Source organism: Acinonyx jubatus, chromosome A1 (assembly GCF_027475565.1).
Source record: "Acinonyx jubatus isolate Ajub_Pintada_27869175 chromosome A1, VMU_Ajub_asm_v1.0, whole genome shotgun sequence".
Taxonomy (NCBI): Eukaryota; Metazoa; Chordata; class Mammalia; order Carnivora; family Felidae; genus Acinonyx; species Acinonyx jubatus.
Window position 1 is genome coordinate 89,392,080 of NC_069380.1, and position 16,443 is coordinate 89,408,522.

At 40.3% G+C, this 16,443-nt stretch overlaps 1 protein-coding gene across 3 annotated transcripts in view; it reads left to right on the plus strand.

Moving 5' to 3' along the window:
* Window positions 1-16,443, plus strand: part of RNF130 (ring finger protein 130) — a 135,255-nt gene that overhangs the window by 55,865 nt on the left and 62,947 nt on the right. For all 3 annotated transcript variants that reach the window (XM_027076944.2, XM_027076943.2, XM_027076945.2), the window contains exon 3: window positions 2,939-3,189. In XM_027076944.2, coding sequence (XP_026932745.2) covers window positions 2,939-3,189 — 251 coding nt within the window. The remainder of the gene's footprint in view (window positions 1-2,938; window positions 3,190-16,443) is intronic.

A 16,443-nucleotide genomic window follows, 5' to 3' on the forward strand; every position in this document is an offset into this window, starting at 1 on the left:
TTTGTTAGAATGGCTCACAGAACTCAAGCAAACATTTGCTTACATTTACTGGTTTATTATGAAAGATACAGAGGAGTGGCCAAAGATGCATAGGGCAAGGTATGTGGGAAGGGGCTTGCTGGCACTCCACCCTCGCAGGACCTGTACATGTTTACCAACCTGGAAGTTCTCCAAACCCCACACTTTTGGGGGTTCTAATGGAAGCTTCATCCCTTAGGTGTGATCAGTCATTAACTCCATTTCAGCTCCTCTCCCCTGCCCAGAGGGTGGCAGGGATGGGCTAAAAGTTCCAAGCTTCTTCTCATGGCTTGGTCTTTCTAAAGCTATCCAGGAGCCCACCAAGAGTCCCCTCATTAGAATAGAAGACTCTTGTCTCACCCAGGAAATTCCATGGGATTTAGAAACCCTGTGTCAGGGTTCAAGGTCAGGGACCAAATAGCAGAACAAAAGATGCTCCTAATGCTCTTATCACTTAGGAAATTGCAAGTGTTTTAGGAGCTTTGTCCCAGGAACCGGGGCAGAAACCAACATATTATGTTTTCTCTTATTTCACAGCAGGTAAATTTTCTGTCTCTAAAAGGTGAACAGGGGTGCTTAGGTGGCATAGTTAGGTTAAGTGTCTGACTTTGATTTCAGCTCAGACCATGATCTCACGGTTCATGAGTTCAAGCCCCGCATCAGGCTCTCTGCTGTCTGCACAGACCCTGTTTCAGATCCCCTGTCCCCTCCCTCCCCCACCACACACACACACACACACACACACACACTCTCTCTCTCTCTCTCTCTCTCTCTCTCTCTCTCTCTCACACACACACACACACAAAAATAAGTAAACATTAAATTTTTTTTAAAGGTAGACATAATTACTTAAAAATAAAATCTTTAAAAAATGTGAACATTTGGGAACCTTGATCATAGTATGTGCTCAATAAATATCGTTGAATGGATGGTTGAAATAATTAAATGCTTCTTTTCCCAAACAGCTTTCCAGTTGAAACTAGGTGGTGTTCATTTATTTAGTGTTCTTTGAATGAATGAAATTACATGGACTGGTTCCCCGGGCTACCTGTGAAGCTTTCCCTGCTCCTTTTCCAGCTTGAGTCTTCAAGAGGAAGCCTCAGAACTGGTTTCTAAAACTGTTTGTACCTGGTGTGATTATAAAGCAATGAGACTGATTGTCATGTGTGGTTTGTGGGATCCGTCTCAGTTACTTTATAGCCATACCTGGTATGTTACACCACAGACCGTTGCCTGTTGACCAACATTTTAAAAGTGCAGACCTAAGTTTTCTAAATGGAAAATTTAAATGGTTTAACCCTGTGTTATGATTTTCTCTAACTTACTGACCATAACTCTTCTTTCACAAAGATAATTAGATGTTAACTCTGTTGCTTTCTTTAATTTCGCAGTTTTTTTTGTTTTGTTTTTGGATTCTTTTAATCAGTATTCTGATAAACTGCTATTCTGATAAAGTGGCTGGCACAATTTTGAATAAGGTAATACAAAAGGTATATGTTCCGTTGGGTTAAATTTTTCAGAAAACTTTTAGTTATTGAATTTCTTTTCAGTTCAACCTGTGTTCTTTTGACTGCACATGATACGGGTAGTTCTTTTAGTCAAATATAATAAACATGTAAACCAAATACTTTAGTAGTAGTATTCATTGAAGAAGCGTTTGCAAGGGCATGTTGTGGGGTGTTTGTTTGGTTTTGGTGGTTTACATTTATCTGCAAACCCTATTCCAGTTTGAATAAGTGGTTATAATTTTCTCTTTCCTGAAATAAAATGTTTATTCTCCTTCCTCCGACCCCCAGAGTCTCAGTCTTTGCTTTGAAGTGTGCTGAAAGTTGCACGTCACCACCGGCAGCTTCAGCTTAGAACAGAGGGTCACTGGCAGCTAGACTGGTGTAGAAAGGAAAGGAAATGGGAAATTACTTCCCTCTGAGGAGGAGGAAAGGAATAGTAATTTCACACTCCCCAGGAGAGAGAGAGTAATTTGCCTTTACTGTATCACTACTCCTGGAAATTACATAAGTGGAAGAAGTAAATGACTAGAATGGTGACTTAAGAACATCCTGTAATTACCTTAAAATAGTTTGTGGCTGTGACAGAACCTCTGGACAGCTGTTAGAAGCTGGAAGGATTCTGATACCAAACTAGTCTAGGGTGTTGAAGTGTGGACTCGAGTCGGGGAGGGTTTCATTTCCAGAAGGGCTCTGGGCTAAATAAGAAAGGAACCTTCCTCTCATCAGGGCTAGACGTGGGACCAAAGTTAGCTTCAGCTGTTATTAATGAAGGTTACCCCCTTTTGGCATTTGACTTTTGCAGCCCTATTACTGGATTTGTGTCATGTCAGTGAGATCATAAAACTGCATGTCCTGTGCTTTCTATTCCTTCTACTAGTTGTACACACAATAGGTGCCCTGTAAAGAACGAGTAGTGCACAAAGTACCAATTTTTGTACTATAAATAATAGTGCTTTTTGTACTATAAATACTAGTGCTATTCTCCTTTTCTTAAGGAGCTGGGACTTTCTAAAGAGCATTTTAAAATGGAAAAAGTTTTACAGTAAAGACCTGCCATATTTTATCACATGACGTTGTTATATAATACCACGTTTAATACTGTCTGTCGTTAACATTTGGCTGATTTAATAATCCATTTTTTAAATGTAGTTGTAAGACAAGTTAATGGGACTCTTAACACTGCAATAATTTTACACTTTGTCTGAGTTTTAAGTACTACACAACAGATTCCTGTTTCCACTTGGTGCCCGCATAGCCAACTGCAGAGATTGATTTCATCTGAAAAGTTGAATCTGCAAACCCTTGCCATTAGCAAAAATTGTAGTGGTTTTTCTAAATAGCGCCTTTGTATGTTTGATGTACCTGTAAATTTTAAAGATCACTTGAGTATATGTATTTATTTTACATTACAGGCACTGGAGATATTATTGCTGTCATGATTACAGAATTGAGGGGTAAGGATATTTTGAGTTATCTGGAGAAAAACATCTCTGTACAAATGACAATAGCTGTTGGAACACGAATGCCGCCAAAGAACTTCAGCCGTGGCTCTCTAGTCTTCGTGTCAATATCCTTTATTGTTTTGATGATTATTTCTTCAGCATGGCTCATATTCTACTTCATTCAGAAGATCAGGTACACGAATGCACGCGACAGGAACCAGGTGAGCTGTCGGTCGTCTGTAATGATTGATGCTTACCAGCCGTAATTCATGGACATCTGTTATGCTCATGTATGGTACCAATAGTTTTTCACGTAAAAAAAAAAAAAAAAAGTTGTGACCCTCAGTCATTTACAGTGTGTTGAAAACCTACTAACACAAATTATTTGAGGGATTTTTTAAATGCCTAAATGGGGAATTTAAATTTACAGTGATCACTTAGAATATTCTATGTAAATGTTTAGCATAGTATCATAATATGATCTAGCTAATTCCTAGTAATTTGAGGAAATATCACAGAGTTGCATTTTTAAGCCAGTAGCATTGATGGTCATTGGGAATGGGTGCTGGGGGGAGATGGCACACGCTTTCATGCTGTGTGAATTTTGAACTGTAGATTACCTATTCAGATAAAATAAATCAATTAAGATTACCTATCCTGTGTAAGCCAAGCCATGGGGGAGACGATGAGGTGGAGAAGGACCCATAGAAGAGCAGTATCTAGTTGTCCCAGAGCCTCCATTAACCAGCATAAACAGTGCTCAGTGGATCTCGGATGAGTGGGTAAAGACACAGGAAAGACAAGACCGTGTGCTGCCCTGTGGTGGATGGCCTGCAGGCAGTGATTTTGTCAGGTTGTTAGTTTGTTTGGTGCACATCGGGGGGCTGGGCTGGAGGTGTTGAGTCCCAGTGCCAGCCCGAGGCTTCTCTAGGAGAAAACCAGCAGGGGAAGTGCTTGGAGAGTGGTTGGTAGCCAGTTTTTATGTAATGCTATCCTCTCCTTAAACAGAGTACATCCAGATCCCTGTGGGGGAGTTGAAATTTTCAGCCTTCCTCATTCTAGCGAAAGAAGGACAGATGCTGCTGTGGAACAGATAGGAGTTCAAATCCCGACCTCACCATCAGTTTGCCATGGTCCTTATAGACCATTTATTTCACTTCTCAACTTGTTTCTTCATCTGAAAATAGGTATAAAATATCTGAAAACTGGAGTTTATTGCACGTTTTTGTGCCAGGCTCTGTGCAGTATCCTGTATACTTTAAAAAAGTTTTAATATGATAATTTTTATTATTTATAATTTCAGTCTTACAGATGCTGCGTAAATAGTATAAAGTATTCCTTTCCCCAGGTTCTTCAACTGTTAACATTTACCCTATTTGCTTTTCTATGTGTACATACCTTTTTTAACCATTTGAGAGTAAATTTGAGATATGATGCTCCTCTACCCTTACTACTTCCTTGTGTATTTTTTTTAAAGCAAGAACATTTTCTTACATAATCACAATGTGATTATCAAAATCAGGAAGTTAACATTGGTACAGTACTATTATCTGATCTAGAGACCTTTCTTTCTAGGTTTTGTAAAATTGTCTTAATAATGTCTTTTCTAGCAGAGCAAACCCTGTATTGATCCAAACAGATTGAATGTTGCATTGAGTTGTCATGTCTATTTTTTTTTTTTTAATTAAGCTCTATGCCCAGCATGGGGCTTGAACTCACACCCCCAAGATCAACAGTTGCACACTCTACTCACCGGACTAGCCAGGCACCCCTGTCATGTCTCTCTCAATCTGTTTCATGGCATTGGCATTTTTTAAAATGTTTTTCTGTTTATTTTTGTGAGAGAGACAGAACGTGAGTGGGGGAGGGGCAGAGTGAGAAGGAAATACAGAATCTGAAGCAGGCTCCAGGCTCTGACCTATCAGCGCAGAGCCCAACACAGGGCTCAAACTCATGAACTGTGAGATCATGACCTGAGCCGAAGCCAGCTGCCTAACCGACTGAGCCACCCAGGCACCCCTGGAATTGGCATTTTTGAAGAGTCCAAGCCAGTTGTTTTGTATTTGAGTTTGTCTGATACCCAGCATTCCCTCATTATTATATCCAGGTATATGCATTTTTTTGGGAATACCAGTCCTTCACATTTGGTAAACTTTTTTTTCTTGTGTGTTTGTTTTTTTTTTTTTTTTATTTAAGATAATCATAGATTCACATGCATTTGTAAGAAATAATACAGGGAGATCCCAGTACTCTTCATCCCCCAAGGGTAAAATCTTGCATAATTATAGTAAATATTATAACTATAGTAAATATGACATTGATATAATCCATTGATCTTACTCAGATTTCTCCAGTTTAACCTGTACTCGTGTGTGTGTGTGTGTGTGTGTGTGTGTGTGTGTGTGTGTGTGTAGTTCTATATGATTTTGAATCACCACTGCCACAATTGAGATACACAACAATTCACCACAAGGATCCCTTGTGCTGTTTTCTTTTATACTCATGGGCACCTCCTTCTTGCCCTCCTGCCTAATTCCTGATAGCACTAATCTGTTCCCCACTCTACAGTTTTGTCATTTCAAGAATGCTGTATGAATGGAATCATATAGTACTTAACTTTTAGAGTTTGGTGTCTTCACCTAATGCAATCCCCTTACGAGTCTCCCAAGTTGTTGTGTGTATTGGTAGTTTATTCTCTTTTATTGCTGAGTAGTGTTCTATAGCTTGGATATACCAGTCCAGTGAACCCAGTTGTTTCAAGGTTTTGGGTATTTTAAAGTGGCTGTGAACATCTGTTATGGATTTTTGTGTTAACATGAGTTTGCATTTGCCTTGGATAAATGTTCGGGAGGGAAATATATGGGCCATTATGGCAAGCGCATACATCATGTTAGAAGAAACTGCCATACCTTTCCCCAAGCAGCTCTATATTCCGTGTTCGCACTAGAAACATATCCTTGAACCATATCCTCTGCACCCTTGATGGTGCATGTTGTCACTAATTTTTATTTTAGCCATTTGATGGCAGCTGTGTAGGCACATCTCTCCTGCGTTCCTCTGATGGCTGCTGATGTGGAGCATCTTTTCATGTGTTTATTTGCCATCTGTATGTCCTCATTACTGAAATGCCTGTTCATGTCTCTTGCCCATTTCCTAGCTAGGTTGTTTTAGGGTTTTTTTTTTTTTTTACTGTTGAGTTTTGGAAGTTTTTACATTCCAGATACAAGCCTTTGTCAGAATTGTGGTCTGCAGATGTTTTATCCCAGTGTCTTATCTGGGAAGAGGTCAGAAGACTTCTTCACAGGGTCTTCTGAACAGCAAAAAGATTTAATTTTGATGAGGTTTAATTTATCCATTTGACTTTTGCCGTCAAGTCTAAAAACTTTTTGCTGAACCCTAGATTCCAAAGATCTTCTCTTTTTTTTAGAAGTTTTATAGTTCTGCCTTTTACATTTAAGTCCATAACCATAATCCATTTTGAGTTCATGTTTTTAATAAATAAGAGGTTTGGGTTAAGGATTTTTTTTTTTTTTAGCCTTATTGCAGTGGCTAGAATTTTCAGTAACATGTTGAATGACAGTGGTAAATGAGAGTGGGCATCCTTGCCTGTACCTAATCTTAGAGGAAAGGATTCAGTCTTTCATCATTGAGTATGTTTTAGCTGTCATATTTTGTAGATGTTTATTACCAGCTTGACAAAGCTCATCTGTATTTCTAGTTTGCTGAGAGCTTTTATCACAAATGGGTGTTCGATTTTGTCAGATGTTTTCCGTGTCCGTTGATGCGATCATACGATTTTTTATTTTCTTCTTTATCCTGTTGACATGGTGGATAGTATTCATTGATTTTCTAATGTTGAACCAGACCTGCATGCCTGTAACAAATCCTGCTTCATCATGGTGTATGATTTTTTTGTGTGTGCATTGCTGAATTTGGCTGGCTGTTGTTTTGTTTAGGATCTTTGTGTCTAAGTTTGTGAGAGATACCGGTCTGTAGTTTTTTTTGCGGGGAGGGGGGGGAGTGGGGAGGGGTTGTTGGAAAAATGTAATTTCTTTGATGGTTAAAAGACTATTCAGGTTGTCTGTATCGCCTTTATTGAAATTTGGTAATTTGTGGTTTTTGAGGAATTGGCCCTTTTTTTAGATGTTGTCAAATCTACAGGTATGATGTTGTTTACAGTATTCCCTTGTTCTTTTAGTGGCTGCAGTGTCTGTCTTCGTTCCTGATTTTAATGATTTATATCTTCTCTTTATTTTTGTCAGTCCTTTAAAGTTTTTTTTTTTTTAAGTTTATTTATTTATTTTGAAAGAGACAGAGACCATGTGAGTGGGAGAGGGGCAGGGAGAGAGGGAGAGAGTAAATCTCAAGCAGGCTCCGTTCTGTCAGCACAGAGCCCTACTCAGGGCCTGGGGCTCAAACTCATGAAACCATGAGATCATGCATGAGTTGAGCCAAAAGCAAGAGTTGGAGGCTTAACCAACTGTGCCATCCAGGCACCCTTATTTTTGTAAGTCTTGATAGAAACTTCTCAGTTTTTTATATTTTCAAAGAACCAGCTTTTTTTGTTTGTTTGTTTGATTTTTAAAGATGGGAACTTATATTATTTATGAAAACTTTTCTCTTTCTAGGGCCCCTGGGTCAGTCAACTCTTGATTTCAGCTCAGGTCATGATCTCATGGTTTGTGAGATCCAGCCCCACATCAGGTTCTGCACTGATAGCGAGGAGCCTACTTGGGATTCCCTCTCCTTCTCTCTCTGCCCCTCCCCTGCTCACGTGTGCCATGTATGCACGCGCTCTCTCTCTCTCTTTCTCAAAATAAATTTTTAAAAAAAGAAATCTTTTGGGGCGCCTGGGTGGCTCAGTCGGTTGAGCGTCCGACTTTGGCTCAGGTCATGATCTCACAGTTTGTGGGTTCGAGCCCTGCATCAGTCTCTGTGCTGACTGCTTGCTCAGAGCTTGGAGCCTGCTTCAGATTCTGTGTCTCCTTCTCTCTCTGTCCCTCCCCCGCTCACACTTTGTCTCATTCTGTTTCTCAAAAATAAATAAATGTTAAAAAAGAAAAAGAAAAAGAAAAATACTAGGCAACAGAAATTAAAAAAAAAAAAGAAAGAAAACTTTTGTCTTTCCCTTGTAAGGATTTTGTGCCATAAATTTCTTAACACTACTGCTTTCACTGTGTCCTGTATTCTTTGATATCCTGTGCTTCCATTTTTGTTCAGTTTTACGTAATTTTTTCTTTGGGGACTTCCTCTTTGACCAATGACTTCACTTTCCAGAGTTCAGAGATTCTGCAGTTACCTTAGTGTTACTGATTACTAGTTTGGTTTCATTATGATGAGATGTATGATTTAAATTCTTCCAGATGTGTTGAGGTTTGTTTTATTACCTGGGATATAGTCTGTCTTAACAAATGTTCTGTGGGTGGTTGGGGAAAAAATGTGTATTCTGCTGTTGGGTGGCGTGTTCTGTGGATGGCAATTAGATCATGCGCTCAGCTTGCCTCTGTGAGGAAGTGGGGTGGAAAGATCCCCTTCCCACTGGGCCCCACTGAAACCATGTGGCAAAGAGGGGTGCGATCTTTCCACAGGTGTTTGGCTAGAGTAGGACAGGTAGGCAGTCCACCCTGTGTTCGTCAAGTCTCCAGGTCCCTCCTCTCCACCTTTTAGAGATTTGCTGTCCTTGCCTGTTGTGGTAGATCCAGGGGGAGGGCTAGGAGGAGGAGGCTTCTGTGTCGTGGCAGAGCTGACGGTCCCCATAGGATCTCCCACACTTGGACTGGGACATAGGTGATGAAAACAATAAAGGAATATTAGATGAAAATGTTAACATATAAAATATGCCACAACCCTAGAAAAGATTATTAGACATAATGTGCGAAATTATACATTTACAGCCTTCAGATTGAAGGCACCGGTTTTATGAAGTTTTTGATAAAATGAAAAGATGTAAAAATCGCGTTGTGATGAAATGGAAGAATAGAGTCACACCTGCACTAACAAAACGACAGCATTTGTGTATTTATCATCGAGGCACCTGGCAAGAAATCTTGTCTGATGATATTTGAGGAAAATAGATGTCAGCTGAAGTTCTTGAGCTTCTTGAAGGACAGTAGCACAGCCCTGAAGTGGTTTTTAACAGCCCACTTTCTTCAGTGATGTAGCCTTCTTTTTTAATTGAAATGTGTCACCGATATAATGCATGAACATGATTCTTAAAAATAAATAGCACCACAAGGCTTGGTTCCTTGCCCAGTCTTTTCCTAATTTTTGTTTCCCAGAGACAAGTGACCTCTTTCAACTCTGCTATCTGTTCCCTCTGTTGTTAACTCCGTATTTACATGTAGCATGTTATACTCCTTTAAAAAAAAATAATGAAGACGTTTGTTAAGTATGTTGTTATGAAACACTAAAAGTGAAGTGATCAAGAGTTGCTCTGAAATGGTGTTCTGGACAGGAGAACCCTACAATTGTGGGTTGAATGTAGTGCATCCCAAGGACTTTTGGAAAAGAGCGAGTGGTCTGGTCGGTCCCAGGAGCCTGGTATTTGATGGTAGCATTTTAATTAGCACCCGGCGTGGGGCCTGTGTGTGATGCAGGCGGCAACGCACCCACCATCTGGTGCAGGGCACAGGCGCTTGCCGTGCGGCCGATTGCGCACAGGCTTCCAAAGCCTTCTCCAGGCGCTGCTGTGGCGGAAAGTGATGTTCTGACCTTTTTTCCTCCTTCCGTTTTTTTCCTAAGGTTGAGAAACGCTTGATGAAATTTTTATGTGGCTTAAAAAGCTTAGCTTATTAAAGTTTAATAAGAAGGTGGCAACAGCCCAACTGGTTGAAACCTTTGGCTATTTTAAATGAGAAGCCAGAAGTATTGGCAAAGGAAAAACAGCGAGTTTAAGGCGAGACCCGTTTTCTCCCACAAACTGTCATCGTGAAGCAGTGCTTTGGACAGCATATGCTGCTAAAGAGAGCCACATAACATAAATAACTTTCTGAGCACAATGTAATGTACACAATTGACACCATTTTGCACGTGCAAAAAGAATCTACTGCTCTGGCTCTTTAGTTTACTGCTAAATTATCTGTGGTTTGCTCTTCCTGAAGGACTGTCAGAATGCATCTGGATACAGTGTTTATGTGCAAATAGCTCAGAGGATTGTTGCCTTCTGATAAGTCAGTGATAGTTCGTTCACACAAGGGGATAGATGTTCAATGTGTTTATATGGAAAGGGAGCCTCCAGTTTTTCTGAGAAATGTAAAACTTTTTCACACTTACATGGTCGGTGGTGCGCCTTTATCCTACAGTAATCCAATTTGATTCCCAAAACAGAACAATAATTTTTTATTTTACTATTGAGGAATAATAGGGCAGATATAAACAAAATTCCACAACCAAACCTGAGTTTAGAATGTCTTTTTATGAAAATTCCCTGTGAAAATTATACAGTTTCTAAGGTATTTAAAACTTGCTAAAGCTCCTTGCCAAAACATGTGTACCTTATTCTTAGTCTTTATAAATATCCCGAGGTTACTGAAACGAAACGGGCTTTTCTTGCCCATTTTCATCCCAGAAGGTAGCTAACTGGAGAGTGCACTTACATGTGAGAGTATGGAAGAACACCAAATGTTCTGCATAGGACAGCGGATACTTATACACAGTTGACCTTGGAAATGTGGTGGGCTCAGAGTCTTCCTTCCACACTGAGCAGGGAGATATTGCACATACTGTCAAGATTTTTTTCCCCTTGGAAAAGATTATGTAGTTGAAAGAGACAGACGGCTTTTGTCATTGTTGGATTGTACACTGAATTTTATCTGCTAGTTTTTTTAGGGATTAATAATTCCAGAAAAACTGAAGAAGGAAAGTAGGTGTCTGAGCTGAGTGTGTACATATTTATCATCTTTCTACCTTCTTTTTCATGTCCTGCCATTATGGTCAGTTTACATAAATAAATACCACCGTCTGTATGCAGAGAGTATATGCCTTCTAAACGTTATACATCGAGAGCTTAAGATTTTTTTTCTAGCACAAAATATCCTGTTGAGAACAGGGTGTTCTGAGGCATTCATTACTACCTCCTCAGGGTTTAGCATGGGGCCTGGCACATCACATTGACTCAGTGAATGCTTAAATTTAATCAAAGAATGAGCTTACATTTTATGAGGAAGGCAGACAGGTGTAATCAGAATACTGCTGTTGTATGGTGTGAGTTACTCTTTTTGGGCAGAGTGATATTACTCTAGGTGAGTCAGGGTACTTCGCAGCGGAGGTAGTGACATTTGAGCTGAATTTTACAGGATGAATAAGACTTTGTCAAATAGGCTGGCAGGAAAGTCAGGCAAAGAGATCATTTTCCACAGAGCTGTGGAGGGATGAAAGGAGGGACAGAGTTGAATGGCATCAGGAATCGTGGGGAGGGGACCTGAACCTGTCAGCCGCTCCCGGACACATGTGTTGACATAACAAGATGAAGGGCTCAAATCTCGCACTGAAGCAGTGAGGAGCCATCAAATGAGGATTTTTAGCAGTGGAGCGATAGAAAATTTTTTTTTGACAGGAGAGGCATAGGGGGAAGGAGCTCTTGGAAATATCAAAGAGCAAAGGAAAGTAATATTAATAAAGCAGGGTTATGTAGCCAACTGGGGGGAGGGGCCAGGACATAGACACACGGTATCTTGGAAAGGCGATGGGGATAGTTCTGTTAGACAAAAGGGACAAAAAGTGGTCTGTGATGAGTGACAGGCTGCAGTCTACCAGGTGGTTTCAGTCCGGGAAAATAGCTTTCATAGCACCTGGATTTCATCAGTGTTTATATCAGTGTTTAGAAGAGAACCCTGCTGCACGTTGATACAAACCTAGCTCTGTGTCTCTGGGAGACTCCTGAGGACTGAAAAGAGAAACCTGAGCTGAGTCTCATTACAGAGACCTGTCCTCGATATGCTGCGGACCAGCTGGCTGTGAACAAATTATTCCTGTTTGAGTAATAAGCAGGATGAGTTGTTTGTTGTTTTTTTTTTTTAAGTGTCGTTGATTTATTTTTAGAGAGAGCCAAGCAGGGGAGGGGCATAGAAAGAGAGAAGAGAGTAAGAATCCCAAGCAGGCTCCGCGCTGTCCGCACAGAGCCCAACATGGGGCTTGAACCCATGAACCATGAGATCATGACCTGAGCCGAAATCAAAGTCGGATGCTTAACCGACTGAGCCACACAGGTACCCAGAATGAGTTGTTTTCTACCAATGTAAAACCTTTGGATACTGTGCATCCACAGAATCATGTGAGAGCACTTCTTTTTTTTTTTTTTTTTTTTTTTGGTGGGGAAGGGGACATTGTAAAACTACAAATTCCCAAAACATCTCCCCCATAGGCTGAATCGGGAAGTCTAGGTAGGACCTACTTACCAGTTCTAATCTCTCTATACCTCAATTTCCTCTTCTGTAAAATGGGAATAATGTAGTTACTTTCTGTTAAAATGATGATGAAGATTACATGAGTCAGTACGTGTGAAACTTACTAGAACAGTACCTAGAATGTGGTATGTACCGAATAAGTCTTAGTTACTATAAATATCATCATTTCATATTATTATTATTAAGCCCCCAAGGTAGATTTAAAGCATTTGCCCCACAGACCATACCTTGAAAAACAGTGACTTAATGGCATGGTGGTCAGGTATAAGTAAGGGAATTTAATAAAAAATGATCTTCACAAAGGGATTTGTGCTCCATCTTAAGTTGTGAGTCAGCAGAACACAAATAGTATTAAAACCAAGAGGGGAAAAAGCAATGGCTTTTAGACAGATTCAAGTAAAAGACCAAAACCATAGCGGAAGCATACCTGTCACAGAGTGATTGGAAATGTTGAAGGAGGGGTCAAGAAGTATGTAGTAACATAAGCCAAGTCCCATGAAAAATACTACAGTGAAGACATTTGACGTTAATATCAAATACAGAGAAGAGATTTTTTTTTTCCTTTTGCCAGAGGAGATTTTGGAAGTTGAGAAGTGGAAGGGGTGATACATCCAAATATTCGTGGGCACTCCCTCAGACACCCTGCGTGCATTGTTACCAGCGTGCTAAAGGCTGAACCCCTTCTCCCGCCAGCACTGGCTCCTCTTTTTCTGGAATTCCTTAATGGGGTACCATTCCCACAGAGCCTGTCACCCAGCTAGAGAGCTGAGCCAGCCATCTTTAACACCCACTGTTTTCATGCCACCTCCCCCCCCCCCCCATCCCATGTCAGTCAGTCATTAGGTTCTGCCAGTTTTACCTTCTAAATCTTTCTGGATTCTGTCCTCTCCTCTTCCCCTGCACCCAATGGCCTGATTCGGGCCCTTCCTAACTCTCCGAAGCCCTAGATCCTACCAGGTCTCAGTGCCTCCAGTCTTCCCTGTGTCACAGACCTTCTCAGGAGGCCAGGCCTGAATTCTCCAAAACCCAGATCTCTTTTGTTTAAAATTCTTCAGCAGAATTCTGATCTGAGCAAGATGGAAGTAGTAGGGTATTTCTTTTTAATATCCCTAAAAGCCTTTTTAAAAAAATAGAGAGCAAGCAGGATAAAACAAGGAAAAATCCTCAGATAGCATCTTCGATGCTACCAGGCCACAGGTGCCTCCAAGAACTCCAGAGAAAGGAGTGACTCAGCCAGACAGCCAGCAGCAGCAGCACCTACACAGTAGCTCCAAAGAAGGTAGCCAGGGGAAGAAAGGGGGTAGTTCTGGTGATCCTAAGAATCAGAAGTCACAGCAACAGGGCTCCGCTCTGAGGCGCAAGCCCCAGCAGACATGTCTGAGAACCGCTGGTGAAAGCACAGGCTGTGATTTATCAACAGCCAACACAGAGACCTGAGAAGCCTGTGCAGGAGCTTCAGAGAGCACAGTAGGTGATGGGGCAGCTCAGCCCCGAGGCTTCAGTAGCACACATGTGCACACACACTCAGCCTGGAAGCCCGCATCTTACTTAACAGATAAATGTGAAGACGGAGCAGAGCTGCCCTATTTAAAGTCATGCTGCAGGTATTGGCCCAAGCAGTTTGATAAGAAAAAGCAGTATGATGAATAAGACTTGGAAAAGTAGGTCTGTTTTCAGTTGATAGGACTGTCTATCAGAAAATCCCAAAAGGATCAATGGAACCCTACTAAAACAAGGGAACAACCTAGTAAAGGAGCAGGATATAAAATGCATGTACAGAAGAAAAATCAAAAAATATAATGGGATGGAAGGCAGTGTTTATGGCTGGATGGGTAGGTGGGTGGCTCAATCCTGGTATGAGCATAACTAACAAGTACTGTGTAAAACCCACAAGAAGAAACATACAAAACGCTCCTGACATACCTTGTTCTTGTTGAAGATAAACATTCAGTACAATGAAGCTGTCAGTTCTCCCAAAGGTCATTCATACATTTAACTGCATCTAAATAAAATTACCTTCAGATATTTTTTCTGGGATTAAATATAAGGTAATTATAAAAATCACATGGAAGAATAAGTAAGGATAACCAGGGGGAAAAAAACCCTTAAAAAGAAAAGCAGCGATGGGTGCCTAGCCACACCAAGTTTTATAATACATATTAAAGCCTCTTATTTAAAAGAATGTTTAGGGACACCTGGGTGATTCAGTTGGTTAAGCGCCTGACTCTTGATCTCAGCTCAGGTCTTGGTCTCAGGGCCGCAAGTTCAAGCCCTGTGTTGGGCTGTACTCTGGGTATGAAACCTATTTAAAAAAATAATAAAAGTTAGCCTACCAATAAACACACCAATAGAACAAAATGCAAAACCCAAAAATAAACACACAACTGCATGTAGAAATTTAAGCACAGTATACAATAAAAAGCATCATCTCAAATCAATGGGGAAGGATGAACATTTTTAATAAATGGTTGTGGGGCAACTGGAAAAAAAGACAAAATCACATCGATTTCTTACATTGTACAGCAGAATAAATTTCTGATGAATCAGAGATCTAATTGTAAACGGTAAAACTACAAAGATTAGAAGAAAATGTGGGCTAAATTTTCCTTTATGGTGGGGCACATGGAAAAGTTTGAATTATGGCTCAGAATACAGTACAATAAAAAAATGATAAATTTGGCTCTATGTTTTAATTTTTTAAAGGAAAAATGAATGACAAACTAAAATGAGACATTTGTGACTTATATTACAAAGGGTTTAGCAGCCCTGATATATATAAAGAAGACTGAAATCCCAATAGAAAAAAAAAATGGACAAATAAAAAAATGGATAGTTCACTTAGAAAAATGCAAATGGTACTTAAATTTGGCAAAAAAAAAAAAAAAATTCTGAGATTTGACCACGTTCTCTCTTGACTAGGTGGTGGGGAAACCAGCATTCTCATACACTGATGATGACAATGCAAAACAGTTCCAGGCAGGGGAGGGGCGTGGGCGAGGGGGCTGGAATTTGTAATATCCAGCAGAAATGCATATGTGCTTACCAGTTGTCTTAGTAACCTCACTTGTAGCAATGTAGCCTTACAAAAGTGAAAAAAGACATCTATACAGTACTATCCATCTTGATATTCTTTATACTATCAAGACAAACCACCCAAATGTCCATCCGTAGGAGTCTGCTTGAATAAACTAGAACTCTCCACCGTGAAATAACTCTGAATGCACTGAAGTAGTAGGTAGCTGTAGAAGAGAAGGGGAATTCTGAAGGTCTTGGTTTGCTGCCTCTGGAGTGACCTCTTGGTACAGAACAGTTTTAGTGTACCAGCTGATGGTAAGAAAGAGCTTTGAAAATACATCCATATAAATGGATATTCATATCACGTATGTACACACATGCATATGCGTTTCCTTTTATTTCCAAAAGGAAACAATATGAGGAAAAAGCAGAATTATCCTAAAGAGCTCTTACGTTAGGGGGAAGAGAACTAGGAGGAACTAGGGATGGAAATGAGACTTCCCTGTACCTGGTTTTATAGTTTTGACTCTGGAACCACGTGACTGTTTAAAATAATTTAAACAGAAGACAAAATTATCAAAATTGAAAATAAATGGGAACAAATGAAGCTAAATATATTTCAAGAGGCATACCCATATGGAGAAAGGAGTTATTTCAGGGGACTGTTTTTGGACAGTCCATGTCACTGGAATATAGTCTGAGGATTCAAAAAAAAAAACAGCTGCATTTAATAGTCTTACTGTTGTATTGATTGTTATTTGAAATTATCATATATATATGTATATATGTATAGCAGGATAAAGCAAATAAGTAATTATGTTGATGATATTAGGAACCAAGATTTTCAGAGTTAGAAAATATTAAAATTAAAAACATTGGGCGCCTGGGTGGCGCAGTCGGTTAAGCGTCCGACTTCAGCCAGGTCACGATCTCGCGGTCCGGGAGTTCGAGCCCCGCGTCAGGCTCTGGGCTGATGGCTCAGAGCCTGGAGCCTGTTTCCAATTCTGTGTCTCCCTCTCTCTCTGCCCCTCCCCCGTTCATGCTCTGTCTCTCTCT